This window comes from Schistocerca nitens, chromosome 5, assembly GCF_023898315.1.
Source record: "Schistocerca nitens isolate TAMUIC-IGC-003100 chromosome 5, iqSchNite1.1, whole genome shotgun sequence".
Taxonomy (NCBI): domain Eukaryota; kingdom Metazoa; phylum Arthropoda; class Insecta; order Orthoptera; family Acrididae; genus Schistocerca; species Schistocerca nitens.
In genome coordinates this window covers 501,611,985-501,631,862 of record NC_064618.1, presented here as the reverse complement: position 1 = coordinate 501,631,862, position 19,878 = coordinate 501,611,985, and the positions used below count along the sequence as shown (strand labels likewise).

Genomic DNA, 19,878 nt, shown 5'->3' with positions numbered 1-19,878 from the left:
ACCGATATTGGACTGTTGATGACTGGAAACTTGTTGCCTGGTCAGATGAGTCTCATTTTAAATTACATCAAGCAGATGGAGGTGTATGGGTATGGAGACAACCTCATGAATCTATACACCATGCATGTCAGCAGGGGACTGTTCAAGCTGGTGGAGGATCTGTAATTATGTGAGGCCTGTGCAGTTGGAGTGATATGTAACCCTGATACATCTAGATACGGCTCTGACAGGTGACATGTACATAGGCATCCTGTCTGATCATCTTCATCCAATCATGTCCATTGTGCATTCCGACGGACTTGGGCAATTCCAGCAGAACAATGCAACACCCCACACATCCAGAATTGCTACAGAATGGCTCCAGGAACACACTTCTGAGTTTAAACACTTCTGCTGGCCACCAAACTTCCCAGGCATGAACATTATTGAGCATATCTGGGATGCCTTGCAATGTGCTGTTCAGAAGAGATCTGCACCTCCTCGTACTCTTATGCATTTGTGGACAGCCCTGCAGGATTCATGGTGTCTGTTCCCGTCAGTACAAATTCAGACATTAGTCAAGTCCAGGCCACGTTGTGTTGTGGCACTTCTGCTTGCTCATGAGGGCCCTACACAATATTAGGCAGGTGTACCAGTTTCTTTGGCTCTTCAGTGTACAAAGGCACTTATGAACTTGTATTGAGGCTATTAATTTATATGTTGTAAGTTGTCAAAAAAATTATTTTTGTTAACAAACAATTTGCCTTAAGTACCCTAGTGCTGCCCAGCGGCATCTACCACTGTATTACCGGTACTTTCAATCGTTCCAAAAAACTGTTATGCATTGTTTTGTAAAGAAAAAAACACCTTTTGTGAAACAATTTAAAGTGGTTTCCATGAACTGTCTACTAATGACATTTGTATACGATGTAATGATGGAAAAGAAATGCAGCTATGCACATATCCAGCGCCGCCTAGTGGTTTAGTCCACCTGGTTTCTAATTTGTTCCTTGGCAGCAGTTTGCACTTGCCTTGTGGTTAAGAATGTTGGCGAGGTACAGTGTCCCTACTGAACAATTTTTTATGATTGATATAGCATTGGTAAACTAAAAACAAAAGTAACACATTCTACTCACTGTATCTCTAGTCGATGGTGAAACATAACATATTTTCATATCTTTTGATACCAGTTTCATATTTTATTTTGAAGCCTTTGAAAATGATGGAATGTCGGAATGTGAATTTGGAACTAACAAAAAATTCTTAAATTCATTCATAAACTTTACTGTGTTACCTATAGAACATTTAATTCATTTAGGCAGGTAACTGAATTCTTGTGCACCCATGTATTTGATTCCTTCTGATCTCGTGTTTAGCAGTTGAAATATTTCTGATATGGTTTTAGTATTATAATCCAACTTTGCACTGCTTCTTGTGGGATGGAAAATATAAATAATGTTAAATATACGAATGTAAATGCAGATAACAGCAGCCAGTCACTATTGAAATATTTGTTTATTTCAGTAAACTAGTTTTCAATCCTTTTCAGGCTCTTTTCCATCTGGGGCATGCAGAAGTTACATATTTGTTTTTGTAGCATGATGCTGGGTACTGGCTCTATGATAAAAAAAATAGGAAACGCTTTAATATACCGTCTTGAGTGATGGTTATATGGTAAGTTGTGGTGAAAAATTCATTTCTTTGGTTGCTGCACATTCTTGTTAATATCCATCTTGCAGCTTTAATTTTTGTTGCCTGGTGCCCACAAAATTAATCACTGTTCACTATAAATCAGCCAGGCCCCAGCATGTACTGTACAATTAATGCATACTGCTGTGATCTTCCTCAAAGATAACTTTTGCTTGGAAATAGTTCTTTGGTTTTTGTCTACATTGTTTGGACAAATGCATTGTTCTAGATTTGTATTAGTATGTAGGTTGCAATATAACATCACAGTAAATTTTTGTGAAAATTGCAGCCTTTTTCCAAACAAAATTTTAATGTGAATTACTACTTCATCTCTCTTTATATTAAAATGATCTTGAATTATTGGTTTGTGGTTAACACAGTTTATTACAGTCATTATGAACATGAACATGAGTATTAGAGTGCCCAGGAATCTAGATGGGGTAATAAATGTGGGTAGTATGCTCTGTAACAAATTACTTCTGTCAGTTCATGAAAACAGTAATGTTCTTGGAAAAAAATAAATGAATTAAAAAAACTTAAAAACTATTACATATACTGGACAGAATTAAAGTAATGAACTTGAATATTGTTTCGATTTTTCCCATTAAGAGCGTAGCTGTCCTTATATGTCAATGTTTTTTTAACTATAGATGTCATACATAGTTCCTTAACTACAGAGCAAAAGGATTATTCTTTGCTAGGTTATTGACTGATAATATAGATACAAGTGAAGTTTAATAAAAGGGGGGGGGGGGCGAGGGGAGGGAGAGGAGGTGTTAGATGATTAGCTGTTCTGAATTTTCACAGAAAAAGTGGTGACAAAAATGGCAAATAATTCTGTGGTCAGTGGACAATGAAAATAGGAGCTGTGGTCAATGGACAATGAAAATGGAAGCTGTAGATACTAACAATAATACTGCACACGCTGCTGCAATAACTAAAGAATTTCATTTTTTGACAAAATTAGCCATATGACTATCCATCACTCATATCGATCCATGAAAGTGTCTTCAATCTCCTTATCACAGAGTCAATACCCAGCAAAATGCTACAAAAATAAATATGTATTTTTCTGCATCTTACACCTGAAAAGAATGTGCCTGAAAAAGATCGAAAACTAATTTATGGAAAAAAACAGGTATTTCAAAAATAACTGGTCACAGTTTGTTCCGAAAATTGTATCCCTGTAAGTAAAATTTAAAAAAAATCTCTAGCTCATTAATGAGTTGCGATTTGCAAAATAATTTCTACAGTTTTAAATCACTGACAGCAGTGTGTGTGTGTGTGTGTGTGTGTGTGTGTGTGTGTGTGTGTGTGTAAAAACAAAGATGATGTAACTTACCAAACGAAAGCCTTGGTATGTTGATAGAGACACAAACAAATACAAACACACACACAAAATTCAAGCTTTTGCAACCCACGGTTGCTTCATCAGGAAAGAGGGAAGGAGAGGGAAAGACGAAAGGATGTGGGTTTTAAGGGAGAGGGTAAGGAGTCATTCCAATCCCGGGAGCGGAAAGACTTACTTTAGGGGGAAAAAGGGACAGGTACACACTCGAAGCGCGCGCGCGCACACACACACGCACTCACACACACACACACACACACACACACACATATCCATCTGCACATATACAGACCATGTATATGTATGGCCTTTACTTATGTCTGCTTGTGTCTGTATATGTGCAGATGGATGTGTGTGTGTGTGTGTGTGTGTGTGTGTGTGTGTGTGTGTGTGTGTGTGTGTAAGTGCACGCGCGAGTGTATACCTGTCCCTTTTCCCCCCCAAGGTAAGTCTTTCCGCTCCCGGGATTGGAATGACTCCTTACCCTCTCCCTTAAAACCCACATCCTTTCGTCTTTCCCTCTCCTTCCCTCTTTCCTGATGAAGCAACCGTTTGTTGCGAAAGCTTGAATTTTGTGTGTATGTTTGTGTTTGTTTGTGTGTCTATCGACCTGCCAGCACTTTCGTTCATTAAGTCACATCATCTTTGTTTTTTACAATCCACGTGGAATGTTTCCCTATATATATACACAGATGATGTGACTTGGACACAAGCAGACATTTGTAAAGGCAAAGAGTTTGGGCAGAGATGTCAGTCGAGGTGGAAGTGCAGAGGCAAAGATGTTGTTGAATGACAGGTGAGGTATGAGTGGCGGCAACTTGAAATTAGCGGAGATTGAGGCCTGGTGGGTAACGGGAAGAGAGGATATATTGAAGAGCAAGTTCCCATCTCCGGAGTTCGGATAGGTTGGTGTTGGTGGGAAGTATCCAGATAACCCGGACGGTGTAACACTGTGCCAAGATGTGCTGGCCATGCACCAAGGCATGTTTAGCCACAGGGTGATCCTCATTACCAACAAACACTGTCTGCCTGTGTCCATTCATGCAAATGGACAGTTTGTTGCTGGTCATTCCCATATAGAATGCATCACAGTGTAGGCAGGTCAGTTGGTAAATCACGTGGGTGCTTTCACACTTGGCTCTGCCTTTGATCGTGTACACCTTCCGGGTTACAGGACTGGAGTAGGTGGTGGTGGGAGGGTGCATGGGACAGGTTTTACACCTGGGGCAGTTACAAGGATAGGAGCCAGAGGGTAGGGAATTTGGTTTGGGGATTTCATAGGGATGAACTAACAGGTTACGAAGGTTAGGTGGACGACGGAAAGACACTCTTGGTGGAGTGGGGAGGATTTCATGAAGGATGGATCTCATTTCAAGTCAGGATTTGAGGAAGTCGTATCCCCGCTGGAGAGCCACATTCAGAGTCTGATCCAGTCCCGGAAAGTATCCTGTCACAAGTGGGGCACTTTTGTGGTTCTTCTGTGGGAGGTTCAGGGTTTGAGAGGATGAGGAAGTGGCTCTGGTTATTTGCTTCTGTACCAGGTCGGGAGGGTAGTTGCGGGATGCGAAAGCTGTTGTCAGGTTGTTGGTGTAATGGTTCAGGGATTCCGGACTGTAGCAGATTCGTTTGCCACGAAGACCTAGGCTGTAGGGAAGGGAACGTTTAGTGTGGAATGGGTGGCAGCTGTCGTAATGGAGGTACTGTTGCTCGTTGGTGGGTTTGATGTGGACAGACGTCTGAAGCTGGCCATTGGACAGGTGGAGGTCAACATCAAGGAAAGTGGCATGGGATTTGGAGTAGGACCAGGTGAATCTGATGGAACCAAAGGAGTTGAGGTTGGAGAGGAAATTCTGGAGTTCTTCTTCACTGTGAGTCCAGATCATGAAGATGTCATCAATAAATCTGTACCAAATTTTGGGTTGGCAGACCTGGGTAACCAAGAAGGCTTCCTCTAATCGACCCATGAATAGGTTGGCGTACGAAGGGGCCATCCTGGTACCCATGGCTGTTCCCTTTAATTGTTGGTATGTCTGGTCTTCAAAAGTGAAGTAGTCAGGATGAAGCTGGTTAAGGTAATGAGGAAGAGGTTTTAGGTAGGGTGGCAGGTGATCGGCATGAAAGGAAGTGCTCCATCGCAGCGAGGCCCTGGACGTGCGGGATATTTGTGTATAAGGATGTGGCATCAATGGTTACAAGGATGGTTTCTGGGGGTAACGGATTGGGTAAGGATTCCAGGCGTTCGAGAAAGTGGTTGGTGTCTTTGATGAAGGATGGGAGACTGCATGTAATGGGTTGAAGGTGTTGATCTACGTAGGCAGAGATACGTTCTGTGGGGGCTTGGTAACCAGCTACAATGGGGCGGCCGGGATGATTGGGTTTGTGAATTTTAGGAAGAAGGTAGAAGGTAGGGATGCGGGGTGTCGGTGGGGTAAGGAGGTTGATGGAGTCAGGTGAAAGGTTTTGTAGGGGGCCTAAGGTTCTGAGGATTCCTTGAAGCTCCGCCTGGACATCAGGAATGGGATTACCTTGGCAAACTTAGTATGTGGTGTTGTCTGAAAGCTGACGCAGTCCCTCAGCCACATACTCCCGATGATCAAGTACCACGGTCGTGGAACCCGTGTCCGCCGGAAAGATGACGATGGACCGGTCAGCCTTCATATCACAGATAGCCTGGGCTTCAGCAGTGGTGATGTTGGGAGTAGGATTAAGGTTTTTTAAGAAGGATTGAGAGGCAAGGCTGGAAGTCAGAAATTCCTGGAAGGTTTGGAGAGGGTGATTTTGAGGAAGAGGAGGTGGGTCCCGCTGTGATGGAGGACGGAACTGTTCCAGGCAGGGTTCAATTTGGATAGTGTCTTGGGGAGTTGGATCATTAGGGGTAGGATTAGGATCATTTTTCTTCGTGGCAAAGTGATACTTCCAGCAGAGAGTACGAGTGTAGGACAGTAAATCTTTGACGAGGGCTGTTTGGTTGAATCTGGGAGTGTGGCTGAAGGTGAGGCCTTTGGAAATGACAGAGGTTTCGGATTGGGAGAGAGGTTTCTAGGAAAGGTTAACTCCGAATTAGGGTGTTGTGGTACCAAATTGTGTTGATTGGAATTTTGAGGTTTTGGAGGGAGTGGAGCTGGAAGTGGGAGATTGAGTAGATGGGAGAGACTGGGTTTGTGTGCAATGAGAGGAGGTTGAGGTTTGCTGGAAAGGTGAAGGGTGAGCGAGCTGCCTTTCCGGAGGTGGGAAACCAGGAGATTGGATAGTTTTTTTTAGGTGAAGGGTGGCATGCTGTTCTAATTTGCGGTTGGCCTGTAGGAGGATGCTCTGAATAGCTGGTGTGGATGTGGGAGAGGAAAGATTGAGGACTCTTATTAAGGATAGGAGTTGACGGGTGTGTTCATTGGCTGAGTTGATGTGTAGGTGAAGGATTAGGTGGGTGAGGGCAATGGATTGTTCTGTTCGGAACTGGTATAGGGACTGATGGAAAGAAGGGTTGCAGCTAGAGATGGGAACTTTAAGTGTGAGGCCTTTGGGGGTAATGCCAAATGTTAGACAAGCCTAAGAAAATAGAATATGGGAGCGTAATCTGGCTAGAGCGAAGGCATGTTTGCGGAGGGAATGTAAATAAAACTTAATGGGGTCATTGTGGGGGTGTTGTGAGGGTGACATGGTATTAGAAGGTGGAAAGTGTAACATGAGGCTGAAATGAAAATGAAAATAAAAATATAAATATATGGGGAGAGATAAAGGTGAACTGGAAAGTAACTGGAGATCTGGTGTGAAAAAGGCGAAAAGGTGTTGGATACAGCTGGTCTATGTTGGACTTGGGTTGGTAGACAACGATGTGCACAAAGGTTAGGTGGTTGTGTTGCCGCCAAAACACGTTAAAGGACGGAGAAATTCGGGAAAATTTCGAAAAAACTGCGTGTAATGTATTAAAAGGAGTGGTTTTGTGGTGGCAGATTATGAAAATGAGGCTAACAATTGTCTGACGAGGAAATAATGACGTTAAAACGTGTGGGAAGCGGCTAAAAATTATCAGTGATGTGGGAAAAACGGAAATGGAAATAAATCGAAAGTTATTAGAAATAGCCGAAATGGTTGTTTAAAAGGTGAAAGGAAATGTTTGTGAACTAGAAACTGTGGATTTTATAGCAGCGGTAGTGTTGAAAGCGGCAAAAAAAATTTTTCAGTTATGATTTGGAAGAGGGTTACGTATTGTTGAGTATATATAGGTGGGATAAAATTGTATAGCAGATTACGGTAAAAAGGAGAAGATGAACACAAAGTGAAACTACTGGCAAAAACACAAAGAGAAAATAAGAGACAGGAAAGATTTCGAAATGCAACAGTGACAATAACAAACGTAATTGTTGGGTTCAAATTAATGATATTAATATAATAGAGGGAAACATTCCACGTGGGAAAAATATATCTAAAAACAAAGATGATGTGACTTACCAAACGAAAGCGCAGGCAGGTCGATAGACACACAAACAAACACAAACATACACACAAAATTCAAGCTTTCACAACAAACTGTTGCCTCATCAGGAAAGAGGGAAGGAGAGGGCAAGACGAAAGGATGTGGGTTTTAAGGGAGAGGGTAAGGAGTCATTCCAATCCCGGGAAGCGGAAAGACTTACCTTAGGGGTAAAAAAGGACGGGTATACACTCGCACACACACACACACACACACACACACACACACACACACACATCCATTCACACATATACAGACACAAGCAGACATAGTTAAAGACAAAGAGTTTGGGCAGAGATGTCAGTCGAGGCGGAAGTGCAGAGGCAAAGATGTTGTTGAATGACAGGTGAGGTATGAGTGGCGGCAACTTGAAATTAGCGGAGATTGAGGCCTGGTGGGTAACGGGAAGAGAGGATATATTGAAGAGCAAGTTCCCATCTCCGGAGTTCGGATAGGTTGGTGTTGGTGGGAAGTATCCAGATAACCCGGACGGTGTAACACTGTGCCAAAATATGCTGGCCGTGCACCAAGGCATGTTTAGCCACAGGGTGATCCTCATACCCAACAAACACTGTCTGCCTGTGTCCATTCATTCGAATGGACAGTTTGTTGCTGGTCATTCCCACATAGAATGCATCACAGTGTAGGCAGGTCAGTTGGTAAATCACGTGGGTGTTTTCACACGTGGCTCTGCCTTTGATCGTGTACACCTTCCAGGTTACAGGACTGGAGTAGGTGGTGGTGGGAGGGTGCATGGGACAGGTTTTACACCGGGGGCGGTTACTAGGATAGGAGCCAGAGGGTAGGGAAGGTGGTTTGGAGATTTCATAGGGATGAACTAACAGGTTACGAAGGTTAGGTGGACGGCGGAAAGACACTCTTGGTGGAGTGGGGAGGATTTCATGAAGGATGGATCTCATTTCAGGGCAGGATTTGAGGAAGTCGTATCCCTGCTGGAGAGCCACATTCAGAGTCTGGTCCAGTCCCGGAATGTATCCTGTCACAAGTGGGGCACTTTTGTGGTTCTTCTGTGGGAGGTTCTGGGTTTGAGGGGATGAGGAAGTGGCTCTGGTTATTTGCTTCTGTACCAGGTCGGGAGGGTAGTTACGGGATGCGAAAGCTGTTGTCAGGTTGTTGGTGTAATGGTTCAGGGATTCCGGACTGTAGCAGATTCGTTTGCCACGAAGACCCAGGCTGTAGGGAAGGGACCGTTTGATGTGGAATGGGTGGCAGCTGTCATAATGGAGATACTGTTACTTGTTGGTGGGTTTGATGTGGACGAACGTCTGAAGCTGGCCATTGGACAGATGGAGGTCAACGTCAAGGAAAGTGGCGTGGGATTTGGAGTAGGACCAGGTGAATCTGATGGAACCAAAGGAGTTGAGGTTGGAGAGGAAATTTTGGATTTCTTCTTCACTGTGAGTCCAGATCATGAAGATGTCATCAATAAATCTGTACCAAACTTTGGGTTTGCAGGCCTGGGTAACCAAGAAAGCTTCCTCTAGGCGACCCATGAATAGGTTGGCATACGAGGGGGCCATCCTGGTACCCATGGCTGTTCCTTTAATTGTTGGTATGTCTGGCCTTCAAAAGTGAACAAGTTGTGGGTCAGGATGAAGCTGGCTAAGGTAATGAGGAAAGAGGTTTTAGGTAGGGTGGCAGGTGATCAGCGTGAAAGGAAATGCTCCATCGCAGCGAGGTGCTGGACGTGCGGAATATTTGTGTATAAGGAAGTGGCATCAATGGTTACAAGGATGGTTTCTGGGGGTAACAGATTGGGTAAGGATTCCAGGCGTTCGAGAAAGTGGTTGGTGTCTTTGATGAAGGATGGGAGACTGCATGTAATGGGTTGAAGGTGTTGATCTACGTAGGCAGAGATATGTTCTGTGGGGGCTTGGTAACCGGCTACAATGGGGCGGCCGAGATGATTGGGTTTGTGAATTTTAGGTAGAAGGTGGGGGTGCGGGGTGTCGGTGGGGCCAGGAGGTTGATGGAGTCAGGTGAAAGGTTTTGCAGGGGGCCTAAGGTTCTGAGGATTCCTTGAAGCTCCGCCTGGACATCGGGAATGGGATTACCTTGGCAAACTTAGTATGTGGTGTTATCTGAAAGCTAACGCAGTCCCTCAGCTACATACTCCCGACGATCAAGTACCACGGTCGTGGAACCCTTGTCCGCCGGAAGAATGACGATAAATCGGTCAGCCTTCAGAACACGGATAGCATGGGCTTCAGCAGTAGTGATGTTGGGAGTATAATTAAGGTTTTTTAAGAAAGATTGAGATGCAAGGCTGGAAGTCAGAAATTCCTGGAAGGTTTGCAGAGGGTGATTTTGAGGAAGAGGAGGTGAACCAAAACATATATCTGTACTTTGCAGAACACTGTGAAGTGCATGGCAGAGGGTATTTCCTGTAGTATCATATATTTCGGCTCTCTGTTCCATTCTCAAATGGACTGCAGAAAGAATGACAGAATAAGTGCTTCTGTGTGCACTTAGTGTAATCTTGCAGTCCCTTTGAGAGTGATGCATAGAAAGCTTTAGTATATTTCTGGATTCCACACTTAATATTGGCATAAGAAACTTCCTTAATTCAAGAGCATTTGCTCGAGAAATACCAGTTTGGATTCCAGAGAAATGTAGGAACATGCAAAGCAGTACTGACCCTACGGCTTATCTTAGAAGATAAGCTAAGGAAAGACAAACTTACTTTTATAGCATTTGTAGACTTAGAGAAAACATTCTAAAATGTTGACTGGAATACTCTCTTTCAAGTTCTGAAGGTAGCCTGGGTAAAATACAGTGAGTGAAAGGTTATTTACAATTTGAACAGAAACCAGACGGGAGCTATAAGAGTTGAGTGGCATGAAAGGGAATCAGTGGTTGAGAAGGGAGTGAGATGATGATGTTGCCTATCCCCGATATTATTCAATGTGTTCCTTGAACAAACTATAAAGGAAATCAAATAAAGCTTTGGAGTAGGAATTAAAGTTCAGTGAGAAGAAATAAGAAGCTTGAGGTATGCTGATTATGAGGTAATTCTGTCAGAGATAGCAAAGGACACAGAAGAGCAGTTGAACAGATTGGACAGTGTCTTGAAAGGAATATGTAAATTAACATAAACTAAATCAAAACAAGGATAACAGAATGTAATAGAATTAAATCAGGTGACGCTAAAAGAATTAAATTAGCAATCAAGACACTTAAAGTAGTAGATGAGTTTTGCTTTTTGGGCAGCAAAATAACCGACAGTGGCCAAAGTAGAGGGGATGTAAAATGTGGACTGGCAATGGCAAGAAAAGTGTTTCTGAAAAAAGAGACATTTGCTAACGTCGAATATAGATTTAAGCGTTAGGAAGTCTCTTTCTGAAAGTATTTTGTATGGAAGTGAAACATGGGTGATAAACAGTTTAGACAAAAAGAGAATAGAAGCTTTCAAACTGAGGTGCTTCTGAATAATGTTGAAGATTCGATGAGTCAATAACATAACTAATGTGGAGGTACTGAACAGAAGTGGGGAGACAAGAAATTTGTAGCACAGCTTGACCGAAAGAAGGAATCGGTTGGTAGGATGCGTTCTGAGACAGCAAAGAATTATCAAATTAATACTGGAGGGAAGTATGGGGAGTAAAAATCTTAGAGGGAGACCAAGAGATGAATACAGTAAGCAGGCTGAGAAGGACGTAGGTTGCAGTAGTTATTTGGGGACGAACAGGCTCGCACAGGAAAGAGTAGCATGGAGAGCTGCAACAAAACTGAAGACAACAACAACAGTATGTTTGTAGTTCCAAAAACTCAACAATGTCTACTGCTTATGGTTCATCAGTAGATTATAGTTATAGGTCCTAGTAGTCTGTGATCAATGCTAAATAAGGGACTCTAGAAAGTGTATTTAAATTGAAAAGTAATTGTTTATAATGCTACATTTTGATGCTTTACCATTTTTATATCTGATAAAAAATTTTGTTATATGTGTTTTAGAACAGCACTTTTGTTTATGATGATGTTGTCTTCGTAAGAACATACAATCTACTTTATGAAACAGGTCACTCAGTGCTGTCCTCTGCTATCCGGATACCTGCCACTGTACCAAATGGAGAGTTACCAAAGTTGTTGGATGTTTATGAAACAATCCTCATACACATTGCAGCTGTAATTGTTACAACACCAGTGAGTGAATTTGCTTCTGTGGAGACATTACTCTTTGAAAACATCTTTAAGCATGATTTCTGGCGGGCTCTCCTAGCTGGAGATGTCTGGTGTATTGTGGCCAGGTAAGTGTAGTTTTGTAGCACATACTAGAAGGTTGTTGTTGATCTGAGACAGTGGTATTAAAATTAGTCTTATTACTACTACTCCCCTGGCCCCACAAATCGCATTTGGTTTTTGACCTCATCAAGTAGTATCAGTGCCCATTGGTAGAAGGGGGGAGGGTGCAACAGCTGACCCTAGTGAGAATTCATTTGATATATGAATATGGAAAAGGACCTGTAACTGCAGGGCCCAGATTTTTATGACGCAAAATACAGGGAAATTTATGGTTAAATGACCTGAAAATATTGATAAAATGTCTTAGACTGGTATAAAACATTTGTAAAGTGAGTTATAAAATGAGCTGCATTAATGAAAAACTTCATAGGAGGTCGGAACTGAAATTGTAGAAGGGGTAACTTAAAACCACATTACGTTTCTTTATGAAATCTTGTACTTTGAAAATGTTGTATAATTATCTTCGAGCCATTGCAGTGTATGACAGTCAATATGCAGGTTCCTGAAGGTGAGAGAGTATCTGTTGTCAGACAGCATGTCTTTGTAATTAAAAAATGGTTCTACATCTGCTCAGATAACCGGAGCATGCAGTTCGATATTTTCCTTTAGTTTCAAAAACAAATCTAAAAAATGAAAATGTGAATATCAATATTTCACAAATGGACATTACGTTTGGTACAATATTGATACTTTTGTTTCAATATCCATACCTGTTACAAGCTAACAACAAAGACATATCACTGACAATAAGCTGACTAACCATAAATTTTTTTCAGTGTGTACAAATACATTCTTGACCAACAGTGTTGCATTTTTCCGAGAGGCAAGTGCATTGTTCGTTCTTGCCAATATTAAGAGACTGAACTGTTGTCATAAATGGATATTAATCACAAACATCTAAAAATAATAAAGTAAAATCTTTAAAAAAAACATTATTCTTGAAAAATTAAATACAGTACAATACCTATATGATAAAAAATGCGAAAATTACATTTACATTTCTACAGCCAGAATATTTGGGATTTTAGTACTTGTAAACAATACATAGCGAATAAGAAAAGAAAAATTACATGTCATCAAACCCCGGGCATTACTAATATACTATAAAAATATAAAACAAAGCTGAAACTGCCACATGTGTACATGGTCCTATTAAGAAGGGAATCCATGGTAGAGTTTCATCTCAAAAATTTTGTTTTCTTGGGGAACAAAAAAGTCACCCTTCCCATTCCCACATCACTAGGTGCACACATCTTCATATGTCTCATATGGCTATTGCTGTAACAAAACAGTTGCACAACAAAACATACTCAACAAGAGCTTACTCCTTCAAAACTCAATTCATGGCTAACGACTGTCAGCTGCCAATTTAAAGTAGCATATTATGTTATATTTCTTTTTACTTGCTGAAGGGGTGGTCATTTCTATTGTGTGGCTGCTGATCACTTCTTGGTGGTAGAAGCATGAAGTTGTCATTACTCAATTACTACCAGTATAAAGTTGTTATCACTGGAACTATGGCCAACCTATGCAAATCTAACAATGGTTAGTAGTCACTGAGTAATTGTTGCTCAACAGCCTTCATGTAATTAATTTCATAATCACTACTGCATATAGGCAACATATTTGAGGTCATCATCTCCATAAAGCTGTTTTTGATTATTTATTGCAATTTAGAGTACAGTCAGGTGACTAAATATTTTAAAATTGCCCCTAAAAATGCTACCTACATTTCTCATAAAACCCAAAATGATTTAAATTCTGAAACAAACTGTACGGTTTTGTGTCGTGCATTATCCTACACAATGTAGTTTCCATGTAAATCAGTTTGAAAATAGATGTTCAAGCTTGTGGCAGTGTTTCAGAAGTGAAAAGTATGGAAAATGTTATCCATATCAACTTAGTAATGGCAGGAATATAATTGAGGGAGCAGGGGCTATGAATGGACCAAAAGAAAATAATGTAAATGGTGAAAAAAGTAAAAAATGAGCATGTAAAAACAGTTCCTATTATAATTATTATACTGTTAGCTTGTTTAACTTTATAACACTGGCCACATACTAGAAGTGCACTGAAGAAACCAATATGAGAAAATGATGAGCAGATCACTTCATCAGAATTTCTGTACTTTTGTCCCCCACTGACATGAAAACCTGCAGATGCCCCTGCTCCACAGTCTTCTGTCCTTGGCGTCTTATTCCCTTGGTCCACGTGTCTGAAGATCCTTGACCACCTGCTCTCTCCATCCTATTTAGTATGTCTAGTTCTTCATTGTTTGGGTTTCTTCTCTGCCACTTACCTCAATTTTGACCCTTACTCTGTTTTTTATATTGAAGTGATCAGGCCATCGCAGTCTGCTTGTCTTGGTTTGCCCAACAACATCTGATTCATTACATGTCTTCCTGAGCTCCCTGTTCTTTCCTCTTTGCCATTCACCTCCTTCACAAATTGGCCCAAACATCTTCTGTGGGATTTTATTTCTGAATATTTACTTATCTGTTCTCCATAATTTTGTGTCATATTAACACTGACCTGATTTTATTCAGTTGGGGCACAAATTTATAATGTTTTTCCAAAGGTTTAGTAAACACAACAGATACACAGAACAGATGTTAGACATCAATAATATATTCTCCTTCACTATTTGCAATAGTCTGCCTACGCTGAGGTAACTTTTCGATTCCACAACTGGAGAAATCACATGGTTTTGAGCCAAAAAAATTGTTGAGCCGTGTTCATCCGGAAAGCAAGCTGTGTGAAGGTTGCTCAATAGAGAGCAAAAAAGGTGGAAATCTGAGGGCACGAGGTCAGGTGAATAAGGTGGGTGTGGAATGACTTCCCAAACCCAGTCCTGTATAGTGTTTTTTGTCAAACTAGGCAAATGTAGGCAGGCATTCCTGGTTGTCATTTTTGGATAGCATCTTTAAGATGTCACAGTTGTTGACAATAAATGTCAGCAGTGATGGTTACACCTGGGGAGAAGGTCATAGTATACCACACCGTCGCTGTTCCACCATACATCACACTATCTTTTTGTGGACACATGTGGGTCTTTTTACAGCAAATTGCTGCATTGTTTGGGTTCAGCCATTCCTTTTACTTATATTAGCATAAAGACACCCTTTCTTGTCACCAGTAAAAATACAAAATAGGAATGGTCAGTGTTGTTCATGAGGCGATTGATGATGAGCAGACAGAGATGCACATATGGCCTCCCACTGTTTTTTGTGATTTTGGCTTAGAGCGTACCCTTACACCAGATTTGTGAACATTTCCTGTTGCATGCAAATGTTGCACAATGATGGAATGATATCAGTTCATTACGTTTGCCCTTCTCGAGTACAATGACATGGACCATTGTTGATTAAAGGTTTAAATGATCTTCATCAAACCACAAAGGTCCTCCTGATCATCGAGACATCGAGAGACACTAATGTCAAAATGATCCTCCTTAAAATGAGAGAACCATTTTCTTGCCATGCTCAATCCAATGGCATTATTCCCATGTTTTGTTGTTTTTGTGGTCTTCAGTCCTGAGACTGGTTTGATGCACCTCTCCATGTTACTCTGTCCTGTGCAAGCTTCTTCATCTCCCAGTACCTACTGCAGCCTACATCCTTCTGAATCTGCTTAGTGTATTCATCTCTTGGTCTCCCTCTATGATTTTTACCCTCCACGCTGCCCTCCACTACTAAATTGGTGATCCCTTGATGCCTCAGAACATGTCCTACCAACCGATCCCTTCTTCTAGTCAAGTTGTGCCACAAACTCCTCTTCTCCCCAATTCTAACACTGCCAAATGTTTCCGGCTGCTTCCACAGCTGTCACCTCTCTATTGAACTCAAACAGAAAAATATGTTGGAAACATCTCGATTTCTCCACTTGGCATTCCATTTTCTAACATCCACAGCTGCACTCGCTATCTCCAAATGACAATATGTAAACTCAATTAGCAACAGTGAACTACAAAATTGAAAATGACAGTTGATAATAGATCCATAACAATCAAATATCAACATTCAAAACAAAAACACTTTGAATTTATGCACCACCATAATAGTTTTATATATCCTTATTTTTGTTCCTCTAGAAAAAAAAATATTGCTGACATTGATTTGTTGAGGACTATGACAGAGATGCTACTTTGATCATCCTCACCTCCCCCCTTCCATTTTCACATCCCCCCCCCCCCAAAAAAAAGTACTCCTGCTTTTATGCTGAAAGCCAGGGGATACCCTCCTTCCCTTTTCACTTTTCCCCCCTCATGCCTTCCAATGTAACTTCTACAAGATTTGTAATTATCTTTGGTATTCTAAAGGCCTCCATTTTCGCCCACAACTTTTCTCTGTTTATGCTAGTGTAGACTTTCTTAAAATAAACAAGCAATGATGCCATTGTGTTTTTATATTCCCAGTATTTTGATAAGGCTTGTTTTAGTGCAAATGCCTGACCCATGGTAGACCTCATTAACACTGCATCTTTCTCATCTATTATCTTTTTTAAATATGGTTCCAATACATTTTTGGAGAACATCTAGCAGGATATGCTAATGAATGAGATATCTCTATAATTTCTGCATCCTTGCTTATCTCCCATTTTATGGACTGATTCTATGATTGCTTCTTTCGACTCAGCTGGCATTCTCTCTTCGTTCCAAATGTTGATCAGAGGTTTGTATATTTGTTTCCTCCCTTTTTAAGTACAGTAGTTCAGCTGTATTCCATCTCTCCTTTGAGCTTAATTGCTTTTTTGTATTTTCATTGCATTGACTGTCGTTCCATGTTGGCGGCGCAACTAAGTGGTCTGTGTTCTGATATTTATGTTGTTCATTTCTGTACTTCCATTTTCAACATTAAAAGCAATTCAGAACATTCCTCGCAAATTTCCATACTTTTTGTTCATTCTAAAATTGTATTGCCATTTTTAACTTCAATGCCATACATGTGTGATACACAGTACATCCTTTTCTGAAGAACTTAACTGCCCTATAAAAAATCTCTTGCATTTCCTGCAGTTTTGTCCTCTTCTGCTCCTTTAACTAGACTCTCCACTAATACACATATTCTCCCTTTTTTCTTCTTAGGACGTTTTTTGTTTCTGTGTTAGCATTTTCGTATCTGTCTTTGGTTTCATTGGAATCCTCCTACAGATACTTTTCCTTCGCTACTCTTTTTCCATTCACTTTTTGCTCATGTTCTACTGTGAACCATGGATTTTCCTTCCTTGGTTTTTCACGCTTTTACTGATTCTTCTTCCACATTTGTTTTTATCATTTCCCACTGGCCTTCAGTGTTGAGGCTATCTTCCGTTGTTAGAAACTCTGATCTATTTTGAAGCTTAGTAACAAATTCCGCTGCCTCATCTTTATCTTTCAATTTGTCTATGCCATTACTTTCTTCTTTTATGCTGTTTGCTTCCCATGGCTTTTCTACAGCTATTTAGTGTCATATCTGTGTTATGACTAAGTGGTAAAATGTGCTTGCCTCAGCTCAGCTTATGATTTTTCACATTCATTGCACTGTTCTCATGCCTTGTTCTACTAGGACATGGTCTATTTGGGTTTTTGTTCTTCTGTTTGTCAATTTCCGAGTTGCCTTATAAATTTCATTCTGAGGGAAGTATCAGGAAGGGAGTTCCGGAGCTGGTAGACAGTGGAAGGCTGTAGGCTAAGAGAAGTTCACCATATGCCAGAGAAAGATGGTGCTGTGCAGTGCTGTCATAAGTGATACAGAGCTGATATTCAGTGATTCAAAGTATTAATTGTTCAGGACGTGTTTCTGATCTCATATCATCTACAGAAGTAAAACGAAAATTAGTTATTAAATCAGGAAAAAATAATAACTGTCAGAGCTCTACTCATAGTGCCTAACAGAGAAGCAATGATCATATGCAGTTTCAGAATGCTTGGAGAAATAAAGTGCATCTGAACTTTTTAATCTAATATCTTTTATTACTTTATTTATAACTACAAAATTATAATCTCTTGTAATTTTTCTTTGATAGAACTGATTCATAATATGGGCAGGACTAGAACTAGCTATTTTGTTAGTAAACCTTTCGTAAAAATGATTCGTTCTTCTTAGGTGATGCTGAAGATGGTAATGACATTAAAATGGCAAGGAATTTCCATTGTATATTATTTTTGAACACCTGCAAATTTTTGGGGTGTGTTTGAGCGCACTGTTGGGACTGACTCCATGTGGTAGTTTAAGGTGTGACTGACGTTAGACGATAGTCAGAGCATTCCTTTGGCATGGACACTACCATATTGCATGCAGCTGACAAAATTGGCTGCGAGATTGCATGTGTTAAACACTGGAACAGTATAAGGACAAGTTTTGTAAGCAGCATTCTTAAAGTATACCCTCGGGGTTGGCACAAGTTCTGGAAACCAGGTAATTTCAAACATATCAGGGAAATTTGAAATAGAAACACTGGAAAAATTTCATTTTTGTCTCAGTAGCATGAAATTGTTTGTTTACTGAGATGTCATGATTCATTGCTGGCTGGATATAGTTGCTTCCCTACTCTCTCATCCTTACTGCTTCTCCCCTTCCCACCCCTCCCCTCAGCTGCCAACACTGCTTGCTGCTAGCCTAGCAGCTGCCGTTGTGAGGCAGGAGCTGTGAGGAGTGGTCTGTGTGGATGTGATTCCCAGAGCTTGTTGACGCAGCAGCTGGAGACAACGGTCATGTGTGCTTAAGTTGTTTCTGAATGATTGTGTATGAGCTCTTGTTTCCTGACAAAGGCTATGACCAAAAATTTAGTTGTGAGAGTGTGATTGTCTTTTCTATGTGCCTGTCTGTAGCTCAGCAATCATCTTAATGGTGAGTTGCTACCTGTCCTCATTAGTACTGATTCTCAGAGTATTTGTGCAAGTTATCTGTTGTGTGGGTGATCACCACAGTTTCATTTCATCAGCATGGTGTATGTGACACATGAATAGCTGACCACACAAGTGGACTTGCATGACAGGCCAAAACTGCAAGCCATTTCTGAGGGTATCTAATGGATCAGGCCGTAGTTTCCCACTAATGTGTGGGCCCTGCCCATTGGATCTATTCTCACCAATCTTCTTGCAGGCTGCGTCTATCTGTGTGTGGCATAATGTGGTGGATTTTCATGGTTTATCCATGGACCCAGGATTGTGGTGCTCCTCAGCAGGCCAGAGCCCACGGGTGATGGATTTCAGAAATTGTGACTGTCTCGGCACAAGTAAATTGTACTGTGCTGAGTTTTATAGACACTTTATTTATATCAGTACATTTTGGCACTTCAAAAGTAGTTTATTTATTAGAAAGTATGGACAATAAGAAGAAGAAAATTGTATCAGTCGCTGGCAGATTTGTATGCTATATACTCATGTATTACTTGAAAGAAAAATCACACAATACCTGTAGAATAATAGACATAACACAGTGGGTAATAACTGACAATAACGAAGTTAGTAGAACCAACATTTAATTGGCAGTCATCAATAGTGTTGGTTTACACAACTCTTCCTCACCTTATAAATTTCTTTCAAGATGCCTACTTTTTTCTGGGGTTATTTCTGAAAGCAGTGAAGGTATTTTAAATCTGTCTTGCGAATCCAACAGAATGCATATTTTTGTCACCAGATGTGTTTCGCTTTATTGAAATAAAATATCATCAGTGGTCTTAATGAGACATATATACCACTTGTCTTGCTTTTTCCAACTAAAAACAGTTCATTACAAAAGATGTTGATGTTAGTACTTAAGATGGTTCACACATTTAGAAATAGAGAAGTCCTTACATTTTTTTGTTAACTTTTGTCTTTATTTGCCCTTGAGATCTCAAAATTTGTCAGGGCAAAATGCTAAAACGTGTCTGGAAATCAGGTAAACGTCAGTAAATTTCACTTGAGGAAACTTGTGGCAATCCTGACCCTCAACAAAATGTCAAATGAGGATAAATTGGCAGTTAGAAGGGGCCTAAACCCCTTTGAAATCGGTTTTTCATGAAAACATTGACCCAGGAAATTGGTTGCATTGTTGACTGTATGAGCTGTAGCATTGTGCTGCTGAAACCACATGTACAGTAGTTCCTGTTAAGGTGTAGTATTCACAAATGGTTGCAACACATATATGAAGTGCTCAGTGTTCAC

The 19,878-nt window shown here is 40.7% G+C and overlaps 1 protein-coding gene across 2 annotated transcripts in view; it reads left to right on the top strand.

Annotated features, from left to right (window-relative positions):
- Window positions 1-19,878, top strand: part of LOC126260176 (uncharacterized protein C1orf112-like) — a 153,305-nt gene that overhangs the window by 92,001 nt on the left and 41,426 nt on the right. For both annotated transcript variants that reach the window (XM_049957438.1, XM_049957437.1), the window contains exon 10: window positions 11,527-11,755. In XM_049957438.1, coding sequence (XP_049813395.1) covers window positions 11,527-11,755 — 229 coding nt within the window. The remainder of the gene's footprint in view (window positions 1-11,526; window positions 11,756-19,878) is intronic.